Raw genomic sequence first — 27,337 nt, 5'->3', positions numbered from 1 at the left:
GGACTTACCGCGGGACAGAAGCGGGTGCGGATGGGAGGTGGGAAATCTGGAGCCCTGCAGGTGCTGGGGTCACGGGAGGCTTGGAGGAGAAAGAAGAGCCAAAAAGAAACCAAAAACAAGGCACCTAGGCAGGGCCAAGGGCAGAGTCTGCACCACGTGTGACACTGGTTACCTGGTGACATCCTCGGGCGTGTCACGGGCAGATGTTCACAATACACAGGCGGGAAAAAAAAAATAAATCTATTTGCCAGCAGGAGATCCTTTACAAACAAGTCCAAGAAGGAAATAAAGACAGTCATGGTCAAACATAGCTATTTATTTTCTCTTATAAACAGCCTTCGGTTTCTTATTGAAAAAAAAAAAAACCAACAAACCCTAGGATTTAAATATTTTGTCCCATCACATACAACCATCTGTATACATTATTTACAACTCTCAAATAAACACGGTGCGGATTTTCAGACATTCAGCTCCTTTTTTTTTTTTCTTTTTTTTTTTAATCAAAAGCTGTTTTCCTTTAAAACTAAAGTCTCCATCAGTGGCTACAAACTGAAGCGGTATTGGCACAGTTAGCTCACAGTAAGGGTTCTCTCCTCGCATTTTTACTTTACACTGTATTTTCTCCCATATATTTTAGGATCCTAAAGGAGGAAAGGTGAGTGTCGCTTTCGGAATATACTATTTTTTTTTTCTTTGCTTTCAGAAATGGCTTTTTATTGAAACCTCATTCATTTTTATTGCATCCTTCTCTCTCTTCCACTGCACATCGAGGTGATGTGCCTCTACGCAACACAACCACAGCATTCCCAAGTAGTCAAACAGCCATGAAAATAAGTGTTCCCTCTGCGACACGGCTCGGAAAAACGTCCCAAGTTGCAAACGTACAAAAATAATGAGTATAGTTTAGTGGCTATAAAAAATTAATCTCCCCTAAAAATACATTACTCTATGAACGATTTAGGGAATTGGTTCTTCCAACAACAAAACGAAACAAAACAAAAAAAAACACCCAACAAACTTAATTGGATCTTTTCCTATAGGCTGCAAACTGAACCTGGCAAGGGGAAACTGTAAGAAAAGCAGGGAAATAAGAAAGTTTAACACTGAAAATCACCAATGTTAGTCTCATGTTAAAAGAAAAGATATCCAGGGAAAGACAACAGGCATCCATGAAACTGCCAGTGGTTTTAGGAGTGCAGGTTGGAAAAGAGACAACCGCTATCAGCAGTGAAGGAAATGAGACTCGGCGTAAAAGGGAATATTTTAGTGGGAAAAAAAAAAGCAAGGAATCCCTGTTTGTGCTGCAGCTTCTTAAATAATCCAACTAAAAAGGGGGATATGTACAGTAACTGCACTCTGGCAGGCAGGCAGGGGGGGAGAGGGCAGCAAGGAAAAAACAACTATCCCAAAAGGAGGCGTTGGTAGTAAAACTGTGTCTGGTGATCCAGGAGAAAGGGGGCAGGGGCAGGAAACAGAAAGGAACAATCTGAAAGGTGAGTCGAGTCCATAGCAGCAAATAGGTGTCCTTACCTGTTAACTGAGGGCCAGGGACACGGGGACAGGGTTCAGGTCCTAAGGACTAAGTAAGGACAGTGCTCCTCAGTATCTCCAAGGAAAAGCAGAAGTTCAAAGCTCTACATTGCATAGTAAGCAGGAAAAGAAACTGGATACTTGCAGACAGGCCTCGGAACCTGTTCTCTCCCCTCAGCTCCCCGCACCAGCACAAGACAGTGGGTTCGTTTCCTCTTTGCATGGTTACCTTGTTATCCCTGACTCGAAAGACTCGGACAAAGCATCCCGGATCCATCACCTGAGCACTGTCAGCACTGCCGGGGTGGCCGAGCTCCAAGGACTCCGCCGTCCGCCCCTTCCCAGCTCGACACAGGTGCCCTCTCCTCAAGGCACCACCCGAATCCCTCGCGAGGTCCAGCAGAGCTGCAAACCACCCCAAACCATGGGATTTCTGACCCTGTCACACTGGAAGGCCCCGAGGCAGGGCTGGCAGCACAGCCTGGTTTGACCCCACCGGCACTTCCTGCTCCCAGGGACTACAAAGCTGGAAGTTTGGGCCCCTCGGAGTCCGTCGGGGTTTGTTTCTCTGGGGTTTGTTTGGGAGGTAAGGGGTTGTCCTCCCCTTCCCCCCCCATAAATGCACTATTTTATAAACACATTCACTGATCCAGATTCCATTTTGTGTGGCATTTCCATGTGCCCTGACTTCGAGAGTGTAAACACACCTCAACTTCTGGTCCCACAGCTTTTACAAGCCAAAAAAAAACCAAACAATGAAAAGCTGCAAATAGAAACAGCACGGGGATACTAAATCCCCACCACTGCACACATACCTTCAATGGTGTTATTTTCAAGTGTTGTGTAATTAAACAATGTGTTCATACAGCTGTCAGGCAAATCATGATCTCCAAGCTTTTATTACGTGCCTAGAAACTAGTCAAAGTCTCTCTACTGCCAGATATTAAATACAAAAAATACACTATCCACCGAAGATTCTTTTTTTTTTTTTACTTAGTACATTCCAATTCTGATTGGCTGAACTGCAGCAGATGCCTCTGGATTTGTAGAAGTGGCTATTCAAAAGCAAAAAATTGCGACAACAACAAGAACAAAACCCTCCCAGGGCAGGAGTATGCCAAAAATGTGAATTACTGCACTGGTACCTCCAAGCAAAGCTTCACTTCTATACATTTTTCTTCTGAAATACCTCATCAGGGATTTCATGCTAACATAACCCCAAAGTGCTCCATGAACTGATCTTCCCTCCGAGCCAGATTTCCCACCGCAGCAAACACTGGCTCTTCCACGGAGCATTGTACTCCTAGCTTAAAAACACCTTTCCACTAGCCATTTTTCCATCCAGGTTTTCCTTAGTATAACCCCAGTGCAACTTTTTACGATGGATGTTTTCCCCTAAGTGTGCTTGTGCGAACTAAAAATGTTCCTTTGGCAACTGCTCGGGAACTTAACAAAGCTGAGTGACCCAACTGGTGCTTCCCTGCTAAAAAAAAAAATAAAAGCAACCGTGAGAAGTTCCATGGCAACAGATGTGGAAGCACTTGCTCAGCACGAGGTCTGTGTGATTTTTGACACCGCCTTGGCCGTTTCGCTGCAGCGACTGGAACTTCACTTCTCTTTGTAAGAAATTACCTAGTTTTGAAAAATTTCTATATTCATCTCTAAAAAAATAAGACAAGTATTTGTATTAAAAGCTGGAGATCATTGATTCAGCAAGTTATGGCTTTTCTTTTTTTTTTAGTGTAAGCATATATATATTTTTCTAGAACAAGTATCAGTAAGTGTCTGGGTGTTAGTACATATTTTCTGTTTCCAGCAATGTTCAGTATTGTATGTGCTTTGCACCTCAGAAGTGAGTCTGCCAAGGCACTTAGAGAATGTAAGCAAGTCTTTTAGGGACTTCATGAGAATGGGCTACCACTGACACAACACAAGAACCCATCCACCAGCAGAGTCAATCCCCCAACCAAGCACGTTTCCTTTATAGACACTCAGCACCTGCTAGAAATTCCACAATGAGTAACAATAAAATAAAATTTAAAAAAAAAAGCTATTTCCCACGTGTCACTAACAGAGAAAAGATTTCCCCTAGTAAAAGCACAGAAAGTAGATCTTGGCTGTCACTGGTAACAGCACAGGGGGTTGGTTTTGTTTTCGCTTTTTAAAAAAACCCAAATGAACAAAAAAAAAAACAAATACCACACGCTTGCTTAAAGAAACAAGTGACTTCAAGAAGTCCTCTTCCTTTTATCTGTCCTTCGAGGTGAGTTTTTCAATCAGTTCTTGGAGTGGTGCAAGTTCTCTTCTATCAATAAGGTTGAATTCCTGCAACGAGGATGAGGAGAAAGACACACACACACAGTTTGGCAGGTGCAGCTCCGGTGAGAAGCCTTACTCAGCCAGCATTTATTTGGCAGCAGGCTCTCTGAGTCCAGGCTTAGCCACTACAGCCCTTCCTGCCCGTGTGCTGCTCGCCGATCAGCAGCATTCCACTGCCTGAAGGGCTTCCCCCCCATTTAAAGGAAGGAAATGTAGGAAAATGCTCTATTTTTTCCCACAAGGGAAAGGGAGTAATGAAGCTTTGAGGGGAGAGCGCTGCTTGCAATCTCCTTACCTGAACAAAAAATATAAAGTGCTTGAAAGAAGTGTTAAGGTGTGCCTCCTCCTGCAGCTGGATCACGGGATCAAAGTGCTGGTGATAGATGTGAGCGTAGACTCTGAAGAGACGCTTGAGAATTGTCTTGGCCACTGACATGAAGTTCTTTGGGAACGGGACGCCTGGAAATGAGGAAACACATGGCTTATTTTTCAATGCCCAGGTCATGCCTGTGTACTCTGGAAAGCCAGGATAACCCAGCCCTCTCTTGCCCAACAAGGGCTGTTCGGTTTCGCTCGGCAATTCTGCCCCTAAATCACAGTGGGCCTGGGCTGAGGCACAAGGACAAGCTCCACCAGGTACCTGGGAGTAGGTAACTGAAACCACTTTTGGCATCAGCCATGGGATGTTACACTTCTCCTGGCTAAAGTGGAATCAGAAATAGGCTCTCTTCCACTTGCCTCGTGCCCAGCAAAATGACTCCCATCTCCATCCTGCTCTTCCCAAACCCTTGGCCACAGGCTACTGCTTTCTGAACTGCCTGCTGCAGTATTCTGGGACACGCTCCTTTCCGTCACTCCAGAGAAAACCACCCAGGACAGGTAAAATCAGTTTCCCCAGCAGACCTTTGTCACTGCACAGGTTTTATTAAAATGGGTTCAGAAATGGCAACTGGCTACCGGGAGCGATAATCTCTTTAGCTGACGCATCCCCAGGCTAAAAAAAGATATGCATCAACCATCTAAAAAAGACTAAACCTGTCTAGCTTCTCCTCACCTACCAGTTTCCCCAGTCAGCTTAGGTCTTTTGCTGCCTTTCCAAGTGCTGAGGTCCTGTGTGAGGCCCAAGCTCTGGATGCTCTAAGGCCAATCAGGACCTCACCAATGCTTTCAGACCCCAGCAATAATGTTTTCATACTCCTGCTTAAGCCTGCCCTGTTCACATGTCCATCTCATTTCCTCCTCTGGCTGCTGCAGCACATGGGAAGTTCATATTTAGCTGGTTAGTTTGTGGCCTTTAAGTCTCTCTCTCTCTGAAGGCAGCCCTGTTTCTCTGAAGAAGCTTTAATGAAAACATGTCAAAAGCTTCAGAAACTATTCACAAAATTAAAGCAATTAGGAGATCTCCCTTGTTGTTGTTTCTGAATTTGGGGGTTGGTCACTATTTTCCTCCTATTTTTCCAAAAGAAAAGAAATCTTTTAAAACATCTACTTTTCATCTTCACTTGGAAAAAAAAAAATCATTAAGATCAGAGATGGAATTCAGCTTCTCTGGAGGTAAGGCCCAGAAAGTCCTCATGAAGGCCAAACATCCTTCCTGTGTCAAAAAGCTCCCAGTTTGTACCAATGACTGGTTATAAGGGTTTGAGATACTCTATGCCTAAAGGAACTGCTCAAACTGGAAAAAAGCCCATCAGATCTGACTGGAGTCAGTTATTAAGCAGAAGCAGTACTTCCTGCATTCAGAACAGTGAGAGATGTTTATTAGGAGTATTGATAGAGGGATCAGAGTTCATGCACTGCCCCATCCATTTTATCTCGAGAGATAAGTGTGTTTAAATAGATAGCGTAATGTTTTAAACCGGCCCTACTCGCCAGTCACTAAGGAGACCTTTTCCTGCCCTAAGACTTGACCACTCCTGTACAACTGCAATCCAAACCCACTGCTCAGCTCTAGTTGTTTACTCTACCTATTTTGGAAGGAAATAGCGTTTCGTCATCCAGCTGATCCTGGACCCAGGTCATCAGGTAATCGATGTACTTTGGCGCAGAGCACTTGATGGGTTTCTTGATGTTGGTCCCATCTGCCCAGTGGTACTCGTACCTGGGGTGGGACAAGACATTCCTTAGCACCAGGAAATCAAGGCCTGGGAGGCTGCTCCCCTTGCTCCCACACCCTCCCACTGCCCTTCCTTCCAACTGGTCTAATGGAAGGTGCCACTGCCCAGGGCAGGGGCTTGGAACAAGATGGACTTTAAGGTCCCTTCCAACCCAGACCAGTCTGGGATTCTGATCCCACGATTAAGAAAGCTTCTAGACTACGTACACAACCAGAGAGAAACATGCCCTCATGGAATTCAGAACGGAACAGATGTTCTGCCTGGCTTGGGGAACGCCACTGACACCAGCCCAGACGCGGGAGAAGGTGGATAATCTTGGAAAAACATAGCAGCTCAAATACCACCCAAACACAATAACATGGGGAGCCTGACAACACCAGCTTTCAAGTGTTTCTATTTTAAAAATCACACACATGGTTTTCTGCAAAGCTTAACAGCATCTGATAAATCTGCCTTCTCGTTTTGTTTAACAAATTCAGTTTTGTCAGAACACCAACTGGGAGAACATTTTCACCATAAACAAACTGGATGAGGGACTGTGAAGGTGCTGCTCGCAGCGGGATAAAACGATCCCAGTTTTCCAACAGCAACAAATCAGAGGGCCTGAAAGCATTTTGGTTTTGTATCTCAGAACACATGCAAAAATCCCAGGCGTGCCAAATGGGCCATGTGTCTGGATTCATGAAAAATCAGCATCCCTCACCACCCAGTACTGCCCTAACACCAAGACTGAAGTGGTATTACTGCAGGACAACCCTGAGGTTCCAGGATCAGACTGGAGCCAGAGCAAGACAACAAAGAGAATTCCATACTGAAAATCTCATCCAAATAACATTCAGCAAGGAGAACCTTCCCTCCTCACCACCCCCCCACCACCACCACCATGGGGTAATCCTGCATTTTTCAGAGGAAGGAATTTTCTTACACTAAAAACACAAGTTATTGGCCATCTGTAAAGAGAAAACCCAATCATGGGTCATTTTCCTCACTAGAAAATATCCCTTTCTGGGAGTGGAGGAGAGGTTTGCTTGTCTTTACTGTTTATTTAGGATTTCACAGTAATTCAAAAGGAAGCAGAGCCCTCCCTCCCCACTCACTCAGAAATGCAGGTATTTTGCTCCCTGGAAGACACTAAGCATCTGGAGAGCAGAAAAAAGCACAAACACTGGATGTCTGTACAAAAGCATAGGCAAGAATCCAAGAGGCGAAACTTAACCGAGGCACAGGGTGGGGGGTTCTTATCCAGACAGCTCCTATTTGCACAGTACCTACAGGAAAGATTTTGGTACGCCAAAACGCTCTTACTTTGGGCCAGCAGACATCACAGGGCAGCTCTCCTCAGTGCAGAAGTCCGTGATGGTTCCATAAAGCATATTGATCTGGTTGAAGAAGTCGACAGCTGAAAAGCATCAAAGCCACCCATCAACACTCTGCAACACAAGATTCCTACAACCCAGACCCATGAAGCAGAGGCCCTGGAATATTTATTGTGGAAAAAAACTTCATTGTTATTGCTTTCTTAAGATCCATTATAAAAGAGATGCAGAACCCAACCACCAACTTTCTGGAACAGCCTCCAACAACTATTTAATTGTTCGCTGCAGAGAAATCTTCAGTTGGAAGGAGAAAAAGGAAAGAGAAAGCAGAGTAACTTCCTTTTCTGAAACTTGGGTGTGTTTTATCAGAATCCCAAACTCTACTGGCAAGTGTGGAATAAAACAAAGATTTTCAATGTAAACTTTCCAACCAGAGAGAGTAGTTCCTCATTAGGTGACTCATTAGGCTTCCCTCAGGCTTTGTATTCCAAATGCCCACCTTTTCCAGGAACATTTCACAGAATCCTAGACTGGTCTGGATGGGAAGGGATCTTAAGGGTCACCTCATTCCACCCCCCTGCCATGGGCAGGGGCACCTTCCACTAGCCCAGGTTGCTCCAAGCCCTGTCCAACCTGGCCTGGGACACTTCCAGGGATGGGACAGCCACAGCTTCTCTGGGCAACCTGTGCCAGAGCCTCCCACCCTCACAGGGAAGGCTTTTTTCCCAATATCCCATCTAACTCCACTCTCTTTTAGTTACATGCATAGGACTTGCATACAGAAGTCATGGCACAGGAACAGCTACAGCACCAAACAACTCCTGTCCTTAGAATATCAACAAATTACCACAAATCAATATTTAGTCCACAATGTTTCCTCATTACAAAGTAGCCTAGGGAGTTTTGTTCTGGAGTGCTATTTTTTAAGTTTTGTTACATGTTTGGAAAAGCATTTCCCTTAGCCAAAACCTTTTGGGATTTGGTGGTTTTTTTGTGGTCTACAGCTGAATTACTGAATTAAAACACCCCAAAGTTGGCACATCTAAATATCCCCATTGTTCTCACTACTTTAAATTGGTGCTTTATTACTCCAAGCTCTTTGAAAGGAAGGTTCTACAATAACCAACAGCAGGTTCTGTTCGGAGGAACTGTGGCCACTGCAAGCAGTTTATAAAATCCACTTTATCTCCAGGTATCTTTCAGAGAATCAACATGAAAGATTACAAAAACATCACGGCAGGAAGTTACAGCTACTGCTCAGCAGAAGCAGGACACGAGCCCTTGCTTCCTAAGTGCACACAAGAACTGTTAATTAAGTTTCCATTCCCTGCTCCCAGCAGAAACCACAGCCCAGTGTTTGCTTCAAGGCAGGCATGTCCAGAAAACCCACACAGGCTCCGGCAAAACGACCGACTGTGGCAAATCCCACCCTTGGAAGTCTCAAAATCCACATGCACATCAACTCTTTCCCCAAGACATCAGCCAGGTTGAGGGTTGAGCGAGAAGGGGAAGAGCAGAGCACGTTTGTTTTTGTGCTGTCAGGGTTGTGCAGGGTACAACCAAATGACACCAAGCCACACATTTCACTTCCTTATGAGATATCCCAGTGGGCAGAAGGGGCTCACAGCTACCACGCTCTGCGCCTCGCTGTGGTGGAGGGATGCTGTCAAGGAAAGGAGCACATCATCAGCTCGCTCTTTAATTACGCAGCTATAATTTCACTTGAGCTAATTCAGCAGTTAAGTCACCTGGGAAGGGGAAAACTGCTGCCACACGGGAAAGCAGAGACACGGAGCGGAGGAAGCACCGAAAGGGAAGGATGCCAGCAACACACGAAGCATCTTTAGCAACGCTCACTCATAAAAGTGGGCTGGCTTTTTCTCTAGGCAGTTTTGCAATGCAGTGTGAATAAACTCTTACAAAGGGTGGTGTGTCAGCGATTCCAGCGTGCCCTGGAAGCAGTGGCAAGTGGAGCACTAGAGCACTGCGTGGCTAATCAAGAACAGGAAGGTTCAAGTCAGTAGGACAGTTTCACTTCCCAAATGTGTCAAGAGCAAGAAGAAACAGGCAGAACCACAGAAACAATCAGAGGACATTTATCTCAAGCATGATTTCTACTGCAGTGCACAGTCAATCCCTCACCTACCACGGGAGCACACCAAGCCTGAGAGACAAAAGATGAGAGAACACCCAGACAGGGCCCGTGGCAGCCAAAAGTGCACAGGCTACAGAGTGTGATGGGACATGGGATAATCCATTCTTGAGGAGCAGAGGGAAAATCTCATGCAGCAGGGAGAGGAAGGAGGAGGAAACACAGTCAAGCATTAATTAAATTAAAGAAAAATAAATTAAAGAAAACATTAACTTGGGCATAATTGTTTGGCATGAAAGCAGAGAGTTTGGACAAACAGCTTTAGAGGAAGTTAAAATAATGACATCAGACTTTACTAGACCAAAGGCTCAAAACTTGGTAGAAACAAAAGGAAGTAACTTGATGAAAACCGCAAAGCCCATTAGAATCACAGAATCACTCAGGCTGGAAAAGACCTGCACAGTCATCGAGTCCAACCTGTGACCAATCACCTCCTTGTCAACCAGACCAACATCCAGTTGTTCCTTGGACAGGGATGGGGACTCCATCACCTCCTGGGCAGCCCCTTCCAATGCTTGACAACCCTTTCCATGAAGAAATTCTTCTCAATGTCCAACCTGAACCTTGAGGTTGTCTCCTCTTGTCCTGTCCCTTGTTCCCTGGGAGCAGAGCCTCACCCCCCTCCCCAGCTCCATCCTCCTGTCAGGGAGTTGGAGAGAGTGAGAAAGTCCCTCCCTGAGCCTCCCCTTCTCTAGGCACAGGAAAAGGCACACAGCTGTCCTCCCACAAGTGTCAGCCCACATCCAACACCCCCCTCATGAAAAAAAGGTCAGCAACTCACTGTTCACTGCAACCCATTCATTTAAGTCTTCCCCCTCTGGAAGCATCACAGCCATCCGGAGATTGCCGCTTCCCAGCGTGGCCTCGGCATGTTTTAGCAGCTCGTACTGGTGAGACCCCTCTGGAATATTCTTCTTTGGTTTGAAGGTTTTGGAAGAGCGACTACCACTGCAAAAGAGAGGGGAAATGTTTGGAGGCCTTTTGGAATGGGAAGTGAAAAAGAAATGAGCAGACGAGGCCCACACAAGGACAGGACTGACATTAAATACTCTCCCCACTCACACATTTTCATGTTGAAACAGGGCATTTAACAAAAACCGGGATGCAAAAGTACCAGGTATTTTGAATTGCTTTAAACCCTTTTCTTACCTATGATTTTGTTTGAAAAACAGGGACTGGCTCAGAAGAAAAGTTTATAGACATCTGAATTTTAACCGACGGCAGTGAGCCTGGATGGCACGTGAACCCCTAACATGTCAGAAACATGACGTGCAAAATTAAATATTTGCAGAGAACTGTCAGATGAGCCAATATTTGTGAATGTTTTCTTGTATGAGCTGAGAAAAGATTTCTGTCAGACAAGGCAAACTGAGCTCTGAATTCCAAGCGGAAAGAAGTGAAACCCAGACAGCGCAATTTTCACTACAAATATTACCCGGATCTCCTTTCTTTAACATAAAAGACTCAGGCAATTTTTCGCCGTCTCTCTAAGGGGCTGTAAGGGTTCTCCCCAGCTCACCAAGTGTTTAAACTGCCAACACAGGGGGTAAAAATACAACATAAAACATCTGACGATGGCTTTGGGGCACGGCAAGGCGATGTTCACAGCAACTGGAGTGCAGGAGAGACTGGGATCGCTATCTTTCCCCACTTGGCAGTGCAAGCAGAAGGAACCCAGCACAAGCTAAAGACAACCTGGAGAAAGGTTACAAAATAACTAAACCAAGAAACAGCTTGGATTTTAGCAGAGAGGGTGAGCCCGCTGAAGGGAGGAGGGATTGGGAATGAAGGCACAAGGAAATTCCCTAAATAAGTAGTTTATTCTGACAAACTCCGGGTAGGAATTCCCACTGGTCCCAAGTCCTGCACAGGCACCCTAAGACAGCAGGAAACGGTCTCATGTGGAAGGCAGGCAGGCATCCAAAAGGAAAAGTAATTAGGATAAATGCAGGCTGCTGGTCGTCGCGTGCTATGGAAATAGCTGCAATTTTGGCAGTAAATTATCAGAATTCCATGCATTTATGCAGTTCACCATATGGGAAGCCAGTTAACTGCATGCACAGTCACACACACTCCTTGAGACACAGTTCAGAGACAGCTGCTCTAAGCTAAAACCTTTATAGGACAGGGTTTTTCTTGGAAAGTCTGGTTATAGACATCGCTGCAAACATTCCTTCAATTACCTTATCCATTCAGAAGCTCTCCTATTACTTAATCAAATAAATAATAATTCTTTTCTCCCGTTATGCCAATCTGTTTCACGTGACAGATTTAGAAAGTCTTCTCCACCAAAGATCCCATTTTCCTCAGGCATAAAAAGACTAAGAAACGGGGAAGACGCTGCATCCACCCCACTGTTTGTCACAGCCCATTCCTAGCCTCTCAAGAAGACCCAGCTTCTCGACAAATTCCTGCGATTCCAAGGACGCTTTGCTCCCTTCACTCCCACATCCGACGTTTCTAGCAAATTATGCCCTTCTATTTTTACAGGGAAGTGCAGCTCTGGCAGTGGCAGATGCAGCCCGACCCAGCACTAAATCAGGAAGTGTGTTTGAGGCAGTTGACTCACGGAGCTGGAGCCAGGCTCGGAAGCCACAACAAGCCCTTCCCACCGGCAGAAGCCCACGCGCCGCTCGGCCCCACGCAGACGTCACAGCTCCCTTGCAAAAGGCGAGAACACCAAATTTCCCCCAAAGCTGTAATTTTATCCAGTCATCTGCTGACAGGGGAGCGGGTTTCGTGATGTGGATTCCGCAGGCTGTACTGCCTTTAGGCTGGAAAGACGATGTTTCCAGAAGAAAGGAAAAGTTTCAGGAGTCCTGCTTACACCACGTGCTGCCTCAGCAGCTGGTTTCAACTTCGAACGCAGCACTGGCACACCTGCACTCAGAGCAGCCTAAATACCCAGCCTCAGCTCTTGATGCAGGAAAGGAGCCACCTAAACCTTGGTGCTCCCAGGGGAAGCACTTGGGCTGGCCTGGCTTAGGGCTCCTCACTCCCGGGTGAGCGGTTTACTTGTCCACAGAGCCCTTCAACAGAGCTTTTTACCTATTTCCATCGAGTCTGCTGCGGATTTGTGGAAACCTGAATCAAACCAGAGAAATTCAGGTCGCTTATGAATAGAAGTTACGCCCCCACAGTTTGTTCTTACCACAGAACTGACCCCAAGCTCTCACCTGCTGTGCAGCGGCACCGTTTTCAGGACACACCTGCCACCTGTATTCACCTGGCTGCTACACAGTGCCGAGGCCACGGGTGTCACTCCTTTCCTTGGGGGAACGTGTGAGGAGCTACCTCCTGGAAGTACAGCTGTACCACTCAGTGTCTCCCCAGAGCACCCACCACCACGGCCAGACTGAAATTAGCCCTTCAAAATATTTGGGAACGCTCTAGAGATTCTGAAAAAGCTGAACTCAAGAGAGCGCACAGAACATTTACCTGGGGCATGGAAACTTTTCCTGTTTCAGCTTCTGCTTTTCTCATCTTCAAAGGCCTTTGTGAGCATTAATTAATCCTCACAAGATAGCTTTGAAGTAGGGATCACTAGTGTCTTGTTAGACACAGGGAAACTGAGGCAGGGACTCACTGCCACAGGCCAACAATTGAGTTTACCACAGAAGCCCCAAGTTCTAGTTCTGCACCTCCTTGTCTCCTTTCTCCTGCTGCTGTTTTTAAACACAGAAACACTGGAAGACAAGACCCAAATTCCAGAAAAGCAAACATTTCCAGCCTTTAAACAATAATACAGGGCTTCAAATGATAACATCCTGCTAAGAATAGAAACATCACAGTAGGATCGGGTTAGTTTCCACTAGCCAACATATCAACATAGAAATGAAAAGAGAAGCTCAAGCTGCTTTTTGGCAATGAAATCAATAGCTGCAGCATTTAAACACGTCTTCCCTGTGACAACCACAGCTTCAGAAGGACAGCAGGTAAAATGAAACTGTACGTGTTCAAAATCTGCACTGATGAGATTAAACTTGAGCATTTCTATTTTTAAAAGCGAGTAGTCACAACATTTCTGTCCTGAGGAGACTCAGCGCGCCAGCAAGGCACGGCTTCCTCCAGCTCCCACAACATCAGAAACTCTACTGTTTTCCAGTCCAGTTCCCGCTCACTGCAATAAGCCTGTCTCATTCCAACCACTTGAACTTGCAGGTAACAAAAGCAAGGTAAGAATTCAGGATGCAGGCATTCCATGCAGCAGCTCCGGGAAGGAGTTAGGAGCTGCCAACTCCTTCCACAATGTAGCTGCTCTCCCAAAAGGTGAGGCAGTGGTTAGAAAGCAATTCCAGGCCTAGGGCTTTTGTTTTGGATTGTTTCTTTCTTTGTTTAAACAAGAATCAGTGGCACTGACCGGCTTGAAAAATTTCCATGGACACATCATCTTTCCTATAAAGACAAGGGGTACAGTGACCGTTGCCATCATAACCGGTTTGAAATGGTGTCTCCTTCCACTGCAGTACTGACAGGAAAACCAGTGGGTTTCTATGAGATTTTTCATTCTCTACCCATCGAAGTGGGGACTAAAATCTGACTTCCCCTTCTGGGACAAACAGCTGTCTTCACACCATTCCATACAGGAGGGCAGAAGAGTCACAGTCTCATGAGCAGCTCCTCAAAAACACAGGCACCATTATACACAAGACTCGACATGTTAAAAGAGCTGAAGTTTATCAGATGATTCACATCCAGGAAGGAGAAAGTTATTTAAGGTAGCCTTAAGGAACAGTTTTGCTTTTGCTTGTCCCAGCCACCACCCCCCCAAGTGTTAAAGCTGTCATAACACGTACACATCCACATTCTTAAAACACGTTTTCTTCCTCCTGCACACACACATTTTGAAGCCAGTGAAACCCAGCCAGTGCAGGATCGGTGCAGCACAACTCGGGTGCTCTCAGGAGCACCAAAACACACCCGCAGGGAACCTTCTGCTGGCTGAGCTCTGACCAGGGGACAAGTGACCCGCGTTTGGAGAGCGGCCGTTCCCCTGTTCCCCGTGACACGTTCCCTCAGCTGTCCTGCAGTGACACTCAGTGCCAAATCCACAAGGATGTTAGGTGGCCACAGCCTGTTTTCCAGCCAAGCTTCTCTCTGCCTCTGTTTTTCAGTCTGCAGGGTCAGAATGTGCCTGTAAACAAGGGGGAGGTGTCACGCTACAACCCCACCCCATGGTGTTCCTGCTGTTTACCCAGTTGGATGCAACCCCTCTCCCAAGCAATCGCAATTCCCAAGGCAAGGCACAAGCAAGCGTCCAGAACCCCATCCCGTAACCAGGAAATCATCACCACTTTGCTATGCTCGCACACTGACTAAACTCCCTTGCTTCATTTACAACACATTCGCTTAATACACTTTCATCTCCTGGAAAACCCTCAAAATAAACAAGGCAAGTCACCGTTGCCCTCACTGGATACTACCAGAGCCCTGTCTGTGTACTCCGAGCACAATTAAACTATTCCCAGGGCAGCCAAGGGCTGCGGAAGTGACTCAACCTCCCAAGCCTTGTCCCCTGCAGGACTAACAGGAGCGCGAGAAGAGGGGCAGGCCAGAGCCACAAACACGAGTGTACAACAGCATCCAGCACGGGAAAACTTCAGGCAAGCTGAGGACTTCTGGCTGTCCTGTTGGGTCCTTTCAATCAGATCCACATTCTTGTACTACTTCAATATTAACACTTACTACGTCCGTACACAAACACACATCATGATCTGTAAGGAATAATAAAAACCAGATTTATTTCTTCTAGTACCCTAATATTCAGATAGTACATCTTAAAAAGGTCAGGCTACGGGCAGCTTTGAAGAAATAAAAACAAGAAGTGTTTCTTCTTCTCCAACTGCTTGTTTTTCCTACGAGATGGGAGTTCACTATTTTGACCACTTCAGTCACTAATTAAGCTCCCTGGAAACTAAACAGCACTATTTTCTCGCTGATGTTCCCCCCTCTTTTCTCAGGAAACCCTTATTTCTGTCAATTAGCACCAGGCTGCTCAAAAGGGAGGGCACAGCATGAGCTCAAACTCAAGTCAGAACGCGGCACAGTTACACGTCCAAGTTTGGTTTCCACAGAGGTTCAAACCTGTTTCCTGCAGGAACGTACCCAATATGCTGTCCAGTGACACAACTGCATTTACTATTTTTTTTTGTAAAAAAATCCTACCCTTTCCCATATATGAAACTGAGCAATTCATAAGGAAATCCATAAAGCTCCAAGGCTGGGTTGTTTCTTTCAGTAAGATGAAACACCGGATGGGGTTTAACGCAGGGATCCTGGAAGCTTTAAGAGAGGAAGAAGGTTTACTAAACCATTTAAGTAGGCATGAAGGAGTTCAAGATCTTTCCCCAAGTCACTGAGAATGTCCTGAAGTGGCCTGGAGAGCTCCAGCTTGCCTCGGGCAGCCTCACATGCTGCCAGCCCCATAAAGCATCACCGGGCTGCTGGGGCTGGAGGAGAAGGGGAGCATTTCCCAGGGATAAAGCAGGTGATGAACAGTGTTTGCCTACCTGTGATTCCTTTAGTCCACCACTTCTTCCAAGTGTCCCACATTAAAGGTACTCGCTGCTTTCCACAGAAAACTGCTCCTGCTGCCACACAGATTTCCTTACATTCAGCTGAATTATCTTTACATGACTAATGCCCTCTGCATCCCAAACTGCTGGTAACAGTCACACCCTGTAAATACATTTAAGAAGTAGGAAGCAGAGCTTTGCAGAAAGCCATCCACAACCCGCTGAGGGTGATAAATTGCAGCAATAAAAGCTTGGCTCTAGCATCAAATTAGATCCTTACTTGTACACCAAATATAGTGCTTGGAGAACATGCCTCAGAACATGGATGGCTTCCCAAAATGCTGATCAGTGCTTTTGGAAACCAATGCTTAATGAATGACTAAAGCAAATCTAGTCATACAACCTAAGGAATAGGAGCAGGGCATTTTTAAAGGGAAAAAAAAATCCTAACTGAAGAGTTTAAGACAGCCTTCAATACTTATAAACACAGTAAAAGGAAGTATCTCTTAATGTGTTCAAGGAAAAGGCAGTTAAAGGAGAAATTGAGCTGAGTTTTCATGGGGGAAGAGTCACTTTAGCACTTTATAAAAGGCTGCCCTCGACTGTAACCCCCATGCAACACAGGCTGAGCATGTGAACGTGGCAAAGGAGAAACACTCGGCAACTTCCCAACAGAAAACCTCACACAGAGATGGAAGATTACACTTACACTTGCATTCAGAGGTAAAACGGGGTCTGGATCTGGGAAACAACAACCATCAGAGGCAAGAAATAACACGGAGAACAACAGGAAGAAGGAATGGACAGGAGGCAGCAATGAATAATCCAACAGCTTTCCAAAAATACACTGCATTATCTCACCCCCAAGTATTTCTTACATATCCCCCATAGTTAATAAGATCTTGTACGTGCTGCATGTAACCATCTCGAGGAAAATCTGCTTATCTCTTGCAAAGTATCCTATCAGGAAAACCCACCTGCCTGAAGCATCTGAGGGGGAACAACAGCTCCTACTACATACACAGGAGGACATTTCTTTTGAAATTATTTCAGTCCTTGTGCATTTGACAGCTGAGTACAAAGTTAGTTTAACTGTTCCATGATCTTAAATATAGATTTTTCTCCTTTGGTTTTTTTTTCACTCCCATTGCAGGAAGAAATTTTAAGAAGAGTTGTCAACCACAAAAGTTAATAATAGGACATTAGAGACACTTGGGTTTTATTTCTAAAAGGTACATTGCAGTGTTAGAAAAAAAGCAGCATTTTGTGGCCATAAAGTAAAAGACACAGTAATGCCATTCTGATTCCTGGATCCAGAACACGCAGCAAGTCCCTGAAACAATTAACTCATTCAAGCAAAACCAGGGCTGTCCTACTCAAGTTGGTAAAAATACAATTAAAAAAACACCTACCAAAACAAAACATGGGTTATTTCATTAAAGTCAGCATAGGGAACCCACCCAATGATTATCTGTATGGAAATTATTTCAGTATCGAAAATGAGTTGTCTCAATGTTTGGCAAAAGAGGAATTTACCAAAGCTCACTTAAGCTCATTTGTTCTCTTTGTCATAAAGAAAGGAATTAGACTTGTGATAAAGACAACAAATCCAGGCATTACAAGTCCTTATCTGCAAGATGTTCTCCTTCGCTGAGGAAGGGATTAAGATTTTGTGCGTCAGGAGTGCTCGTATCTCTCGAGGATACAACTCTGGAGGCGAGTGACCACACTGAAAGATGAAGTGGTGCAAGGACAGACAACAACAACAACAAAAAACCCACCCTCAAGCACGAGAAAAAAACCCAAGCTTCAACTAAAACTCAACTGAAATATGGGCAGGATCACATCCATGGACTGCTTTCAAAGGTATCAAAATGTATTTGCAAGGCAATAACTACAGTTACCTGCATGAATCCACAGTGGGGGACTGGCACACAAAATTACCACCTCATCCACGTGAAATGACTGTCTGCTGACTCAGGCTATGGATTTGAATTGGGAAGCAAAGCCTTGAATGAAACAGAACAGGCCTGGGATGCACCACACGTCGTACTACTCTGCACAAAACAGGGTGTCAGGCCCTGGAAGGCACACGCCTACTGAGCCAACTGAGAAATTACAAGTTATTTCAGACTAATAACTTGCAAATCCTCAGCTACCATTCCCTTCTTTCCAATCCCCTCCCCAAAATGCTGACCCAAGCAGGAGTGCCCCAGGAAAGCATCCAAGAGATCCCCATACAGACTAACCACCACACTGGCCCTGGGAAATTATTAGAGAAATCATAAAATTAACTTTGTGGTAACTTCTTTATGAGTTGCTTTAAACTGATCCAGAAAAGCTGCACGCACGTGGCTTTTGGATAACCCGCTCAGGATGTAGTTCTGGAGGGGAATTTATAGCACCCTGCTCAGTTTTAAAATTCACTGTATTTCCTCCCAGAAGAGGTAAACGCAACAGATGTCTTCCTGAACACTTGCAGAAGAACAATTTTCTTGTCCTTACGTGTTTTGTAGGGACTTCAAAAGGACCTTTCTCCACTTTCCCCCCCCCAAATGCTTTCAACATCAGTCACCTATGCTGGCTTTCCTACAGCAGAGCAAGGTCCTTCACACCAGTACAAGGGTGTCCACCACAGCCTCCCTTCAGTGGCATTCAGGTGGGGTCACAGCCCTGCCAGCCAACATCACATTAATGCCACAGAGGTGCTAGCAAAGCGACAGGGAAGGAAATGCCACTTAAAAAAAAAAAGCAACACACACAGGTGACAAAGCAGAGCACTGGATCCTCATAACCCCATGTCACGAACTTTCAAGGCTAGAGATGTTTTTTCCAAGTCTGTGAAAAGCAATTAAGTTATATCAGGTTGTAGCTGACAACAGATTTCACAGCAGCTGAGTTTATAACCCATTACAATCTCACTCTCTGTGTATATTTTAAATTTAAGGACAAAACCCAAACAGCAAGTTCTTTGCAGCTCAGCTCTAATAGGAAGTGGCTCAGTTTACAAACGCCAAAAGCATCGCAAGGCATAATCCTGCAGTTTGGGTTGATTGGTGGGTCAAAGGCCTACTGATGGCTCTGGCAGCAGGATCTGCCTTACTGCTTAGGAGGGAAGACTTAAAGTGGCCCAGTTTAATGCAGTCATTTACTCCCCTAAGGAAAACAAGCAGCTTCATTCTGTCAGCCTTCCTGCATCCCTGCAGCCACCCCTCAGCGGACAAGCACTTCTAATACTTTGTCCTTTTTCAAACGGGATAAAACTAGACTGGTTTTATCTCTCAGGACAGCACGAGATGGAACTGTGACCCCTGGGCTGTTGCCATGAAGGGGTCCTAAATCCAAATCCGGAACCCTGTTCTGAAAATGAAAAGGTGCCGAAGGTATTTGATAAAAAATAAAAAATCAGCCACTTTCCAGCACACGAATCCTCTACCGAAAATGATCCTAGTTCCACCACTACTCCCTACGGACAGCTAATGGCATAGGTTCACTTACACTGCAAACACAGACAGGGAAGGACAAACAAGGGAAAACAATCGTGGCACAAAAGCAAACAATTAGGAAGCAATTAAGACCGGACATCACAGTGTTGTAGTAAACACAACTTTCACACTGAACAATGCCTTTCTTCCTATGCTTTTGTGTTTTGTTTTGTTTTTCCATTCCAAATGTTTCTATCTGAGAATGCAGTATCTAAGAACATATATAACTGATTTTATGGGAACTCATTTCCCTGTGCAGAGCCCTTTGCTGGTTCTTACAGTGGTATTACACTCATGAAGCTAAAAGTGAAGCACACCAGTGCATTAAAACACAGGCACATAAATATCTGCATGTCTGCTCTATTTCCCAGACAACTCAGCAGCAGCTCAGCATCTCGGGAAGCTGAGGAAGGGATAAAAACAAACAGCCCTGACACTCTCCAAGAGCAGGAACAGCCTGGAGAATCGGGAAGGCCACACTGCTTGTCAATCTGGAAACAAACATATCAGCTCAGATTTTGGTATTATTCTGCAAGAGATGTAAGGGGGGGAAAAATAGTGATGTCTCACTGTACCTCCTGCAACAACTACTCAAACAAACCTCATTTTTAAAAAAACTGTGCTGGAATCTTCTGAGAGGGATTCACTTACATAGAGATGGATTTTTAGAATTTTTTTTAAAAGACAACTTGAATAATAAAACTGAATCTTTTCCTTTCATAAAAAATTGGTTTTCATCTAGCTTCTTTTTTATGTAAGTTTTGCCAGCAGAGGATAACACAGGCATGTCACCATATGGCACGCCCACCAGAACTATCTTTAATTTTTTTCCTTGGAGATGCAAGCTAAAGTACCTGCAACTATGCTGTAATTTCCTTTTAGAGAGAACTTACCAAGCAGAGTTTTTTTGGAACTGAAGATATTTTTCATCCCAGCTCCCATTTTTAAACCCTTTTTAAAGGTTCGAGACAACCTTATTCAGCCATTGGAGGGGTTTATAAAGTCTTTTCAGAAAGGAAGAAGCGGATCGGAGAGAGAAAACAGCGGCGCTGAAAATAACAATTGCTGTCAAAACCGAGTTGTATTAATTCAGTGCCTCGCCTCACAAGACAGTCTTTTTATAATGTTCCCCATAACGAGGGAAGACAATGGTTGCCCTTGATTTTCTTTCCCCCCCATGTAGCTCTATCTGTCACTGGCCATAGCAACAGGGAAGAACGGCCCCGGATTTGCCAGCGGACAAGGCCCGCGCGAGGGGGGCCCCCGGCACCCTGTGTTATCCCGGCACAATCGCCCTGTTATTTGACAACCAGCGAGTCTGCGGGAGAACACGGCTCCTGGCATCGTGCTGAGTGTCAGACTGACGAGCTCCAGCCAAGCTCCTGGTGATAAACCTGCACGGCAGGTTGGGAAAACCTCCCTGGTCTCAGCATGTCTTTGCTGCGAGTTCCAAACCGTGAGTCAGCTCACAAAAAGGACAGCAGTGCCACTGACACAGAGACAACACCTCTGGCACCGCCACACCATGAAAACCCTCCGAGAAAAAGTACCATGAAAAACTATGTTACAAGTACTGTGAACGTGGAGGTGGCGGGGGGGGAATTGCAGTTCAAAATGCAAGTTTGCAGTGCTAAGCCTGCAGAAAGTGTACGGATACCCAATCACTATCTTGGAATAACTCTTTGTCAAACTTGAATTTTAACTTGATAAGGTGATGCTAACTTTCTGCATACTGGAAAAAACCCCAACTAAACAAAAGAAGTCGTAACTCCCTGGCAGTAACTCAGAAAGTTTCCCTGGTCTCCCTGAGGCCTACCAGGCATATTTTCGATTTATTTAAAAAAAAAAAAAAAAAAATCCCTTTCTATACTGCAGATGAGCAAATTAGGTGCCGTCTACAGCGCTCTGCCAACAGCAGCTGAGGCAGCTTTGCCAACATGTCTAGCTTTGCCGTGCAGCAACTCCAGTTTCCACTTCTACACTCCATCCAGAAGGATCACTTGAAACAATGGAGGTGGGGGTAAAGGTTTGCTTTCCTAGGTTTCAGAAGGGTCTGGAAAAAGAAACAAGCATCTCATTATTGCCTGTGACAGAGGGTGGAGGGTTTCGTGCTTTTCCATTCCCAGTTAGCCAAATGCCACGGAGAGGGAGGCTCTCTAATTTGCAAACCAGACTCCCAGGACGCTCGAAATCCTGTCCCCCCTTCCCCACCGCGGCAGCTGAGAATTATGAAGGAGGGGGACAGCTGGGCTTCTCATTAGGAGCACAACGCCTGAATCCATGGACAATCATCTGTACCCACCTCCCGTTCACAGCTGAGAGGTGTCTTTCAAAACCTCTCTGGGGGTATGGAGCGGGTCTGGTACAGCAGAGTCAAAAGATGAACGCAAGGCAGGGACTGAGGAGGAAGCCGGCGCCGGGGTTATTGGTCTCCATGAGAACACAACTCACTAGAACGCTCCAGCTCGGAGATAAAGTCTCCTCTGCAAAAGCAGGCTATGTTTACATCTGCTGGTTATCAGTGTAAGCCTCTAGCAGCTGCCAGATATTACGGACACGGTCCCACTAACTGCTCGCACGGAACTGGGAACACTCAGCGGGGCTAAGGCCTTAATGGAGCTCGGCTCTGCCAGGGCGCCTTTTTCAGCTGCCTGGGTCTCCCTTCTTTCCCTAGAGCGCATCTCCGCCTTAATTAATAGGTCACTGAACCGGTTTATGTTAATTGTCACAAGTACCTCGTCTTTGTTCCCAAGGGGAGGGACCAAAGTTCATTCGGTTGCTGCCCACGAAGCAAAATTGCCAACTGTGGGGTTCTGTGCACACCTGGACTGCCACCGATTCCTCGGGGAGCTTTTTGTATGCCGCAGTAAAGCTCGGCCGGGTCCTTGGCGGGGCTCGGGCCGCCGGGGAGCCCCACCTGCCCCATCACCTGTCCCGGGATTCACTTCCACGCTCCAGCCGCTCCTAACTCAGCCGGGGCACGCAACGCTACCGCACCAGCTTCTGCCCGCCGGGAAGGAGGGAAACATTACGAAAACACCATAAAAGCCAGGGGAGACCCTTCGAATAGGCGTTCTACCCTGACCCCGCTCTCGCCTGCCCAGCACGGCGCTCACCGGGGAGGTGCCCCGGCTGATCCGTGGACGGTCCCGAACTCGCGTCCGCGCAGGAGGGGAAGCCGTGCGGGAAGGGGAAGCCCGGCTCGCCCGCCCTCCAAACGCCCTCGCGGCGCGGCGGCGGCGGCCGCATCCCCCACTCCGCTCCCCGCCGGCTGAGGGGAGCGGCTGCTGCCGGGGCCCCCCGGGGGACCGGGGCACAAAGGGAGAGAGCGGCGAGCGGGACGGAGCGGGGCCGCCAGGCCGGCAAGGGAGCGGCGGACAGAGGGGCGGGCGGCGGCCGCGTCCTGTCGCTGCGCTGCCCTGCCCTGCCTTGCCCGGCAGGACGGGGCAGAGGGAAGAGGAAAGGACCCCCCCCACGCCCCGCGGGTACTCACAACAAGAAGCTCATGGCGACGGCGGCGGAGCGGGACCGGCGGCTGCCTGGGCTCGGCGCGGCTCGGCTCCCAATGGCAGCGCGGGGCGGGCGGGTGCGGGCAGAGCGCCGCGGGGCGGGGACACGGCCCGCCCGGCCGCCATCGCCCCCAGCGGCCCCCGCGCCGCCGCCCCCCTCACAGCTGCGGCCGCGCGGCTCGCGCTCCGCCCGCCGCCCTCACGGCCCCGGCGCTGCCCCTCGGGCGGGACCCGGGCACGGCCATCCCCCCCGGGCATCCCCTCAGGGCCATGCCGCCCCCTCAGAGACGCCCGTGTGTGCCCTCCCACACGATTCCCTGGAAACGGGGACCCCATGCACCTCCGGAGCCCCCCCTCGTCCCCTCAGGCACTCCCCCCTCTGCCCTCAGGACAAAGGGGTCCAGGTACCAGCCCCACCGGTCACCATCACGGTCAGAAATATAAGGGGAAGGTCTTAACCAGCGTTTCTGCTCCCGGCACGCAACCCTTTTTGTAAAGAAATTTGTCAAATTGCATTCTGGTATTTCTAATACGTGATTTGTGAGCAATTAGTAACTGGGCTGGTGCGGGTGAGCAGTCAGCTAAGGCAGGCCACACCTCAGGGGTGACGCTGTGGGCAGCTGCAAAATGCTGAGGTAAAAAAAGTCCAGTTTTTCTAAGAAAACCTCGCCAGGCAGATTTAATCACATCCCAGTGCTTTTTATGGCAGAAATTATAATCCCAGGGTGTAATTTCACGCAAAAATCTGCCTCTGTTTAGCTCAGTACAAAGCCGGATTTTGGAGAGGGCACAGGACAGGCAACATGAGCCCCAGAGATTCTCTCCTGTCCCAAGGGGATTCAGCAACCCCAAGAACCTCAGGCTGCTGCAGGTAGGCCAGAGGAAAACCTGATGACTTTAAGATTTATCAGGCAAATTCTCTACATCAAAACAGCCTACAATCCCACAAAACAGTAAGGTTCCATATGCACATCAGGGGTTTCAGCTATAATGCCTTACGTGGCCACAGGGACAGTCATCTGCTTCTCTCACGTTTTTAAATGCTGAAACTGCATCTTCTACTTTCTGGCTCTGTCCTTCAGACCAAGTCAGAATGCCAGGTCAGTGCATTTCTAAGTAAATTAAAATTACACTGCTGTTTTCAGGGCACCTTTAAAGTCCAGTGTTTTACCGGGCAGCAAAGGTATAATTAAAAAGCATTTCACGACGCTTGCAATTTTCCTTTTGTCTGTATTAGCGAAAGCATGAAATGGGTCTTGGGGCACTTTTTAACAGATGCTGTCAGACTAAATCAGCCACGTAAATCAAACAAAAATACACCGCTGATCTTTCTGGCACATCACGCTAGGACACGAATAACCTGCCTTCCCCGTTCCCACCCATGCGCTTCCTCCTACCCACAGAATGTTTTATTTTAGCGGCAAGTTAAAATTAAAAATGTTTGGTAACTGCAGTAGGAAATACTTGGCCGGGAGAAACGGTTACGTAATGAGTAGGTTTTATGTCTCCCATTAATATTGGTCCGTTTGGGATGGCTGAGGGTCACATGAAGGGCTCCCTCCAGACAACCCGAGGGGCTGGCAGCGCGTGCAGGCTTACGCAAGAGTCGAACCGCTCCGCCGCTCCGGGAAAGGCACAGCCAGCACTCCCCTGGCCCCACGTCTGTCATTTCGGTTTATCCATTATGCTGCACAGCTTAAAGAACTCCTCTGAAAGGGCCCTCCAGCTGACAAAGCGCTTCGGTCCCGAGCCGAAGTTTCCAGCTTTTCGGCACAGCTCAGTTAACACGGAGCATTCCAGCTGAAAGAAGCTCAGAAATTATAAGATCACAAAACTTGGTGTGCATGGGATAGGGGAAAAAAAGGGAACAACATTTGGTTTTGAAATGTAAAGAATACAGTATACAAATAAATATGAATAATTTTGGAAAATACCATAACAGAACATAAGGTCAATCTTTCTCGACAATAAATTACACAGAGGGATAAGGAATGTTTCCCAATATAAGATAAGCACCCGTTTTAGTATCACCTCAGAAGATGTCCATTTTCTCTCTGATCGGGCTAAAGAATAGCTGGTATTAATTATTCTGAACAACAACCTGCCTAACATGATTCAAAAAGTATCAAAAAAGGCATCTTCCAAGGCAGATAAATTGAACTCCTTAGTCCACAGCAGTATGGAGGCATCTGCTGAGACTTTGTATTTTTACAGAAGTAGATTCCCTCTCCTAAGTAGACTGCATTCAGCACCAGTTCTGTCAGGTGAGTAAATGCAAATTCTCTTGTCCTAGGATGACTTGTCTTTTTCTGTCATAGGTGCAGAGGCTTTGATTCCTCATGTAACCAAGGAAGCTCTGAGATTCCTGGGCAACTTCAGTGCCAACAGATGCCCAACAACACATTGCCCTCTAAAGCTAACTTGCACAAACCTGACGAGCTGCCAGACAAGCATCAGTGAGTATTTTTTCCTATACTTGGGAAGCAAATAAATCAAAGATAAAATGGGTGGAAGATGTGCATCCCTTCAAGAGACTCTGCCTCGCACCCTGCTTGGGTCACAAGAGAGGAATGCAGGTAATGTTCTCCCTTGGTCCCTAAGGTTCAGGGATCTGCTTATTCCATTAAACTGAAAACACAAAAGCCAATTTAGATACAGATAAGTGCTCAAGATGCATTCCAATAGTTACCTTATTTTTTTTCTCCTATAAATGTTTGCTTGCTTATTTAAAGAAGGTTTTGAAGAGAAACCTGACAAGTAGGCTATGAAAAACTGGAATGTGAACCACTTAAGCACCAAGGTCAGCATTCCTTTGAAAATGTGCATAATGCGTGATTTACCTTGAAAATTCAGGAGGGTTGAGAGTGCTGCTGTCAAGAGGCTGTGCTATTATCAGGGTTATAGTCTGCCACGTGAAAGTTTGTTACAAGAAATAGTTTACAAAAGCAGAAGCCAGCAACAAGGAGGTGACATGAAGTAGCCTGTTCACATTTTCAAAAGGGCGATAAGAAACATTCAAGGCTTCTGATAAAAGAATGTGTTGGCAGCACAGCAAGATGAAAGACTTGTGCTGGAAAAACCCAAGACTGTATTTTGAGTCTGACAGTTTGCAATGGCTTGAGATTGAAACTCTTACTTGCTGATCCTAAGGCTAAAACTACAGGATGTCGGGGGAAAAAAAGAGGAATATCTTGGCTGTCATAGCTCTCACCACCTTCCTGACACTGGGCTTCATGTGCCAGATTGGCACATCCTCCTTTTTTAACAACTGCTCCAACTGCCTGCCTACATACCTTGGATTGAGCCTCCGGAGCCTCCCTGGGTTCCTTCACTGTTGGGGTCTGGGTTTTTGGCTTGCATTTCCTCTTCCTGCTCATTTGGCTTCACGCTAATAATTTTTCTCTGGGTTCAGCACGGCCTACCTTCACCATGTGTGCACCTACAAGAAGCCGGTGCCGGCTCTTTCCCTCCTCATCTCTCTGAGATGCAGCAACAACAGCAGGACTGTTTTCCCAGATCACCTGGAAGTGGAATGTTCCTTGTCAACAGGTTCAGCCAGTGCTGCCTCTAAGACTGTCAAGCAGGGATGGGAGTGAGGGGGAGAAAATCAGCTCTCGTAGACAATAACTGTGCAGGGAAGGGGTGTAAAAGCCTTGTCACGCTGAAGCTTGATTTAAAACTTTATATTGCGAATAGGCTGTGATTTGGGGTTTTTTTCTCCTTTCTGAATTGTTTGACTAAAAAAAAAATTAAAAGTGCTATTGTTGACAGAAATTCTAAACGGGGGTGCTGGTGGGTGAGAGGTTGGACATGCCCTGGCCGTGTGCGCTGGCAGCCTGGAAAACCAACCATGTCCTTGGCTCATCCCACACCGTGGGCAGCAGGGAAGAGGGGGATTCTGCCTCTCTGCTCTGCCCTGGTGAGACCTCACCTGAAATGCTGCATCCAGCCCAGGGGCACCGACACAGGAAGGACATGGAGGTGTTGGAGAGAGTCCAGAGGAGGCACCGAGGTGATCAGAGGGATGGAGCAGCTCTGCTGGGAGGGAAGGCTGAGACAGCTGGGATTGTTCAGCCTGGAGAAGAGAAAGCTTTGGGGTGACGGAACTGTGGCCTTCCAGTACCTGAAAGAGCTACAAGAAAGATGGAAGAGACTATTTACAAGGGCCTGGAGTGACAGGACAAGGGGGAATGGCTTCCCACTGACAGTAGGATTAGATGGGATATTGGGAAGAAATTCTTCCCTGTGAGGGCGCTGAGGCCCTGGCACATGCTGCCCAGGGAAGCTGCAGCTGCCCCATCCTTGGCAGCGTCCAAGTGCAGGTCGGACGGGGACGGGAGCACCCCGGTGCAGCGGAAGGTGTCCCCGTTGCGGGTGACCTGGAAGCGCTCCTC

At 46.9% G+C, this 27,337-nt stretch overlaps 1 protein-coding gene across 5 annotated transcripts; it reads right to left on the bottom strand.

Annotated features, from left to right (window-relative positions):
- Positions 1 to 295: 295 nt before the first annotated feature.
- MOB1B (MOB kinase activator 1B) lies at positions 296 to 27,295 on the bottom strand. Of its 5 annotated transcripts, XM_050320754.1 has the most exons (8): positions 26,875 to 27,222; positions 26,237 to 26,464; positions 24,543 to 24,743; positions 10,216 to 10,382; positions 7,272 to 7,365; positions 5,817 to 5,950; positions 4,145 to 4,308; positions 296 to 3,855 (listed from the first exon to the last, which is right to left on the bottom strand). In XM_050320754.1, exons 4-8 carry the CDS (start codon positions 10,268 to 10,270, stop codon positions 3,778 to 3,780), a joined length of 525 nt encoding a protein of 174 aa, XP_050176711.1. In that variant the 5' UTR covers positions 10,271 to 10,382; positions 24,543 to 24,743; positions 26,237 to 26,464; positions 26,875 to 27,222; the 3' UTR covers positions 296 to 3,777. The 5 variants fall into 5 exon arrangements, with proteins under 5 accessions (XP_050176711.1, XP_050176709.1, XP_050176712.1 ...); XM_050320752.1 differs by lacking the exons at positions 24,543 to 24,743; positions 26,237 to 26,464 and having other exon boundaries at positions 26,875 to 27,018; positions 27,105 to 27,295; XM_050320755.1 differs by lacking the exon at positions 26,237 to 26,464.
- Between the last annotated feature and the right edge of the window lie 42 nt (positions 27,296 to 27,337).

The sequence above is a fragment of the Myiozetetes cayanensis genome, unplaced genomic scaffold, assembly GCF_022539395.1.
Source record: "Myiozetetes cayanensis isolate MyiCay16 unplaced genomic scaffold, myiCay2020 scf24, whole genome shotgun sequence".
Lineage (NCBI taxonomy): Eukaryota > Metazoa > Chordata > Aves > Passeriformes > Tyrannidae > Myiozetetes > Myiozetetes cayanensis.
The sequence above is the reverse complement of the archived record's forward strand: the minus strand, read 5'-3'. Positions and strand labels throughout refer to the sequence as shown.

Coding starts and splice junctions, on each gene's coding strand:
- MOB1B (XM_050320752.1), bottom strand. CDS start 27,214: ATGTGCCAGGGCCTCAGCGCCCTCACAGGGAAGAATTTCTTCCCAATA. Junction 27,019..27,104: donor TCCTGTCACTCCAGGCCCTT/GTAAATAGTCTC, acceptor TCTCTTCTCCAG/GCTGAACAATCCCAGCTGTC. Junction 10,383..26,874: donor GGCTGGATGCAGCATTTCAG/GTGAGGTCTCAC, acceptor TCTCTTTTGCAG/TGGTAGTCGCTCTTCCAAAA.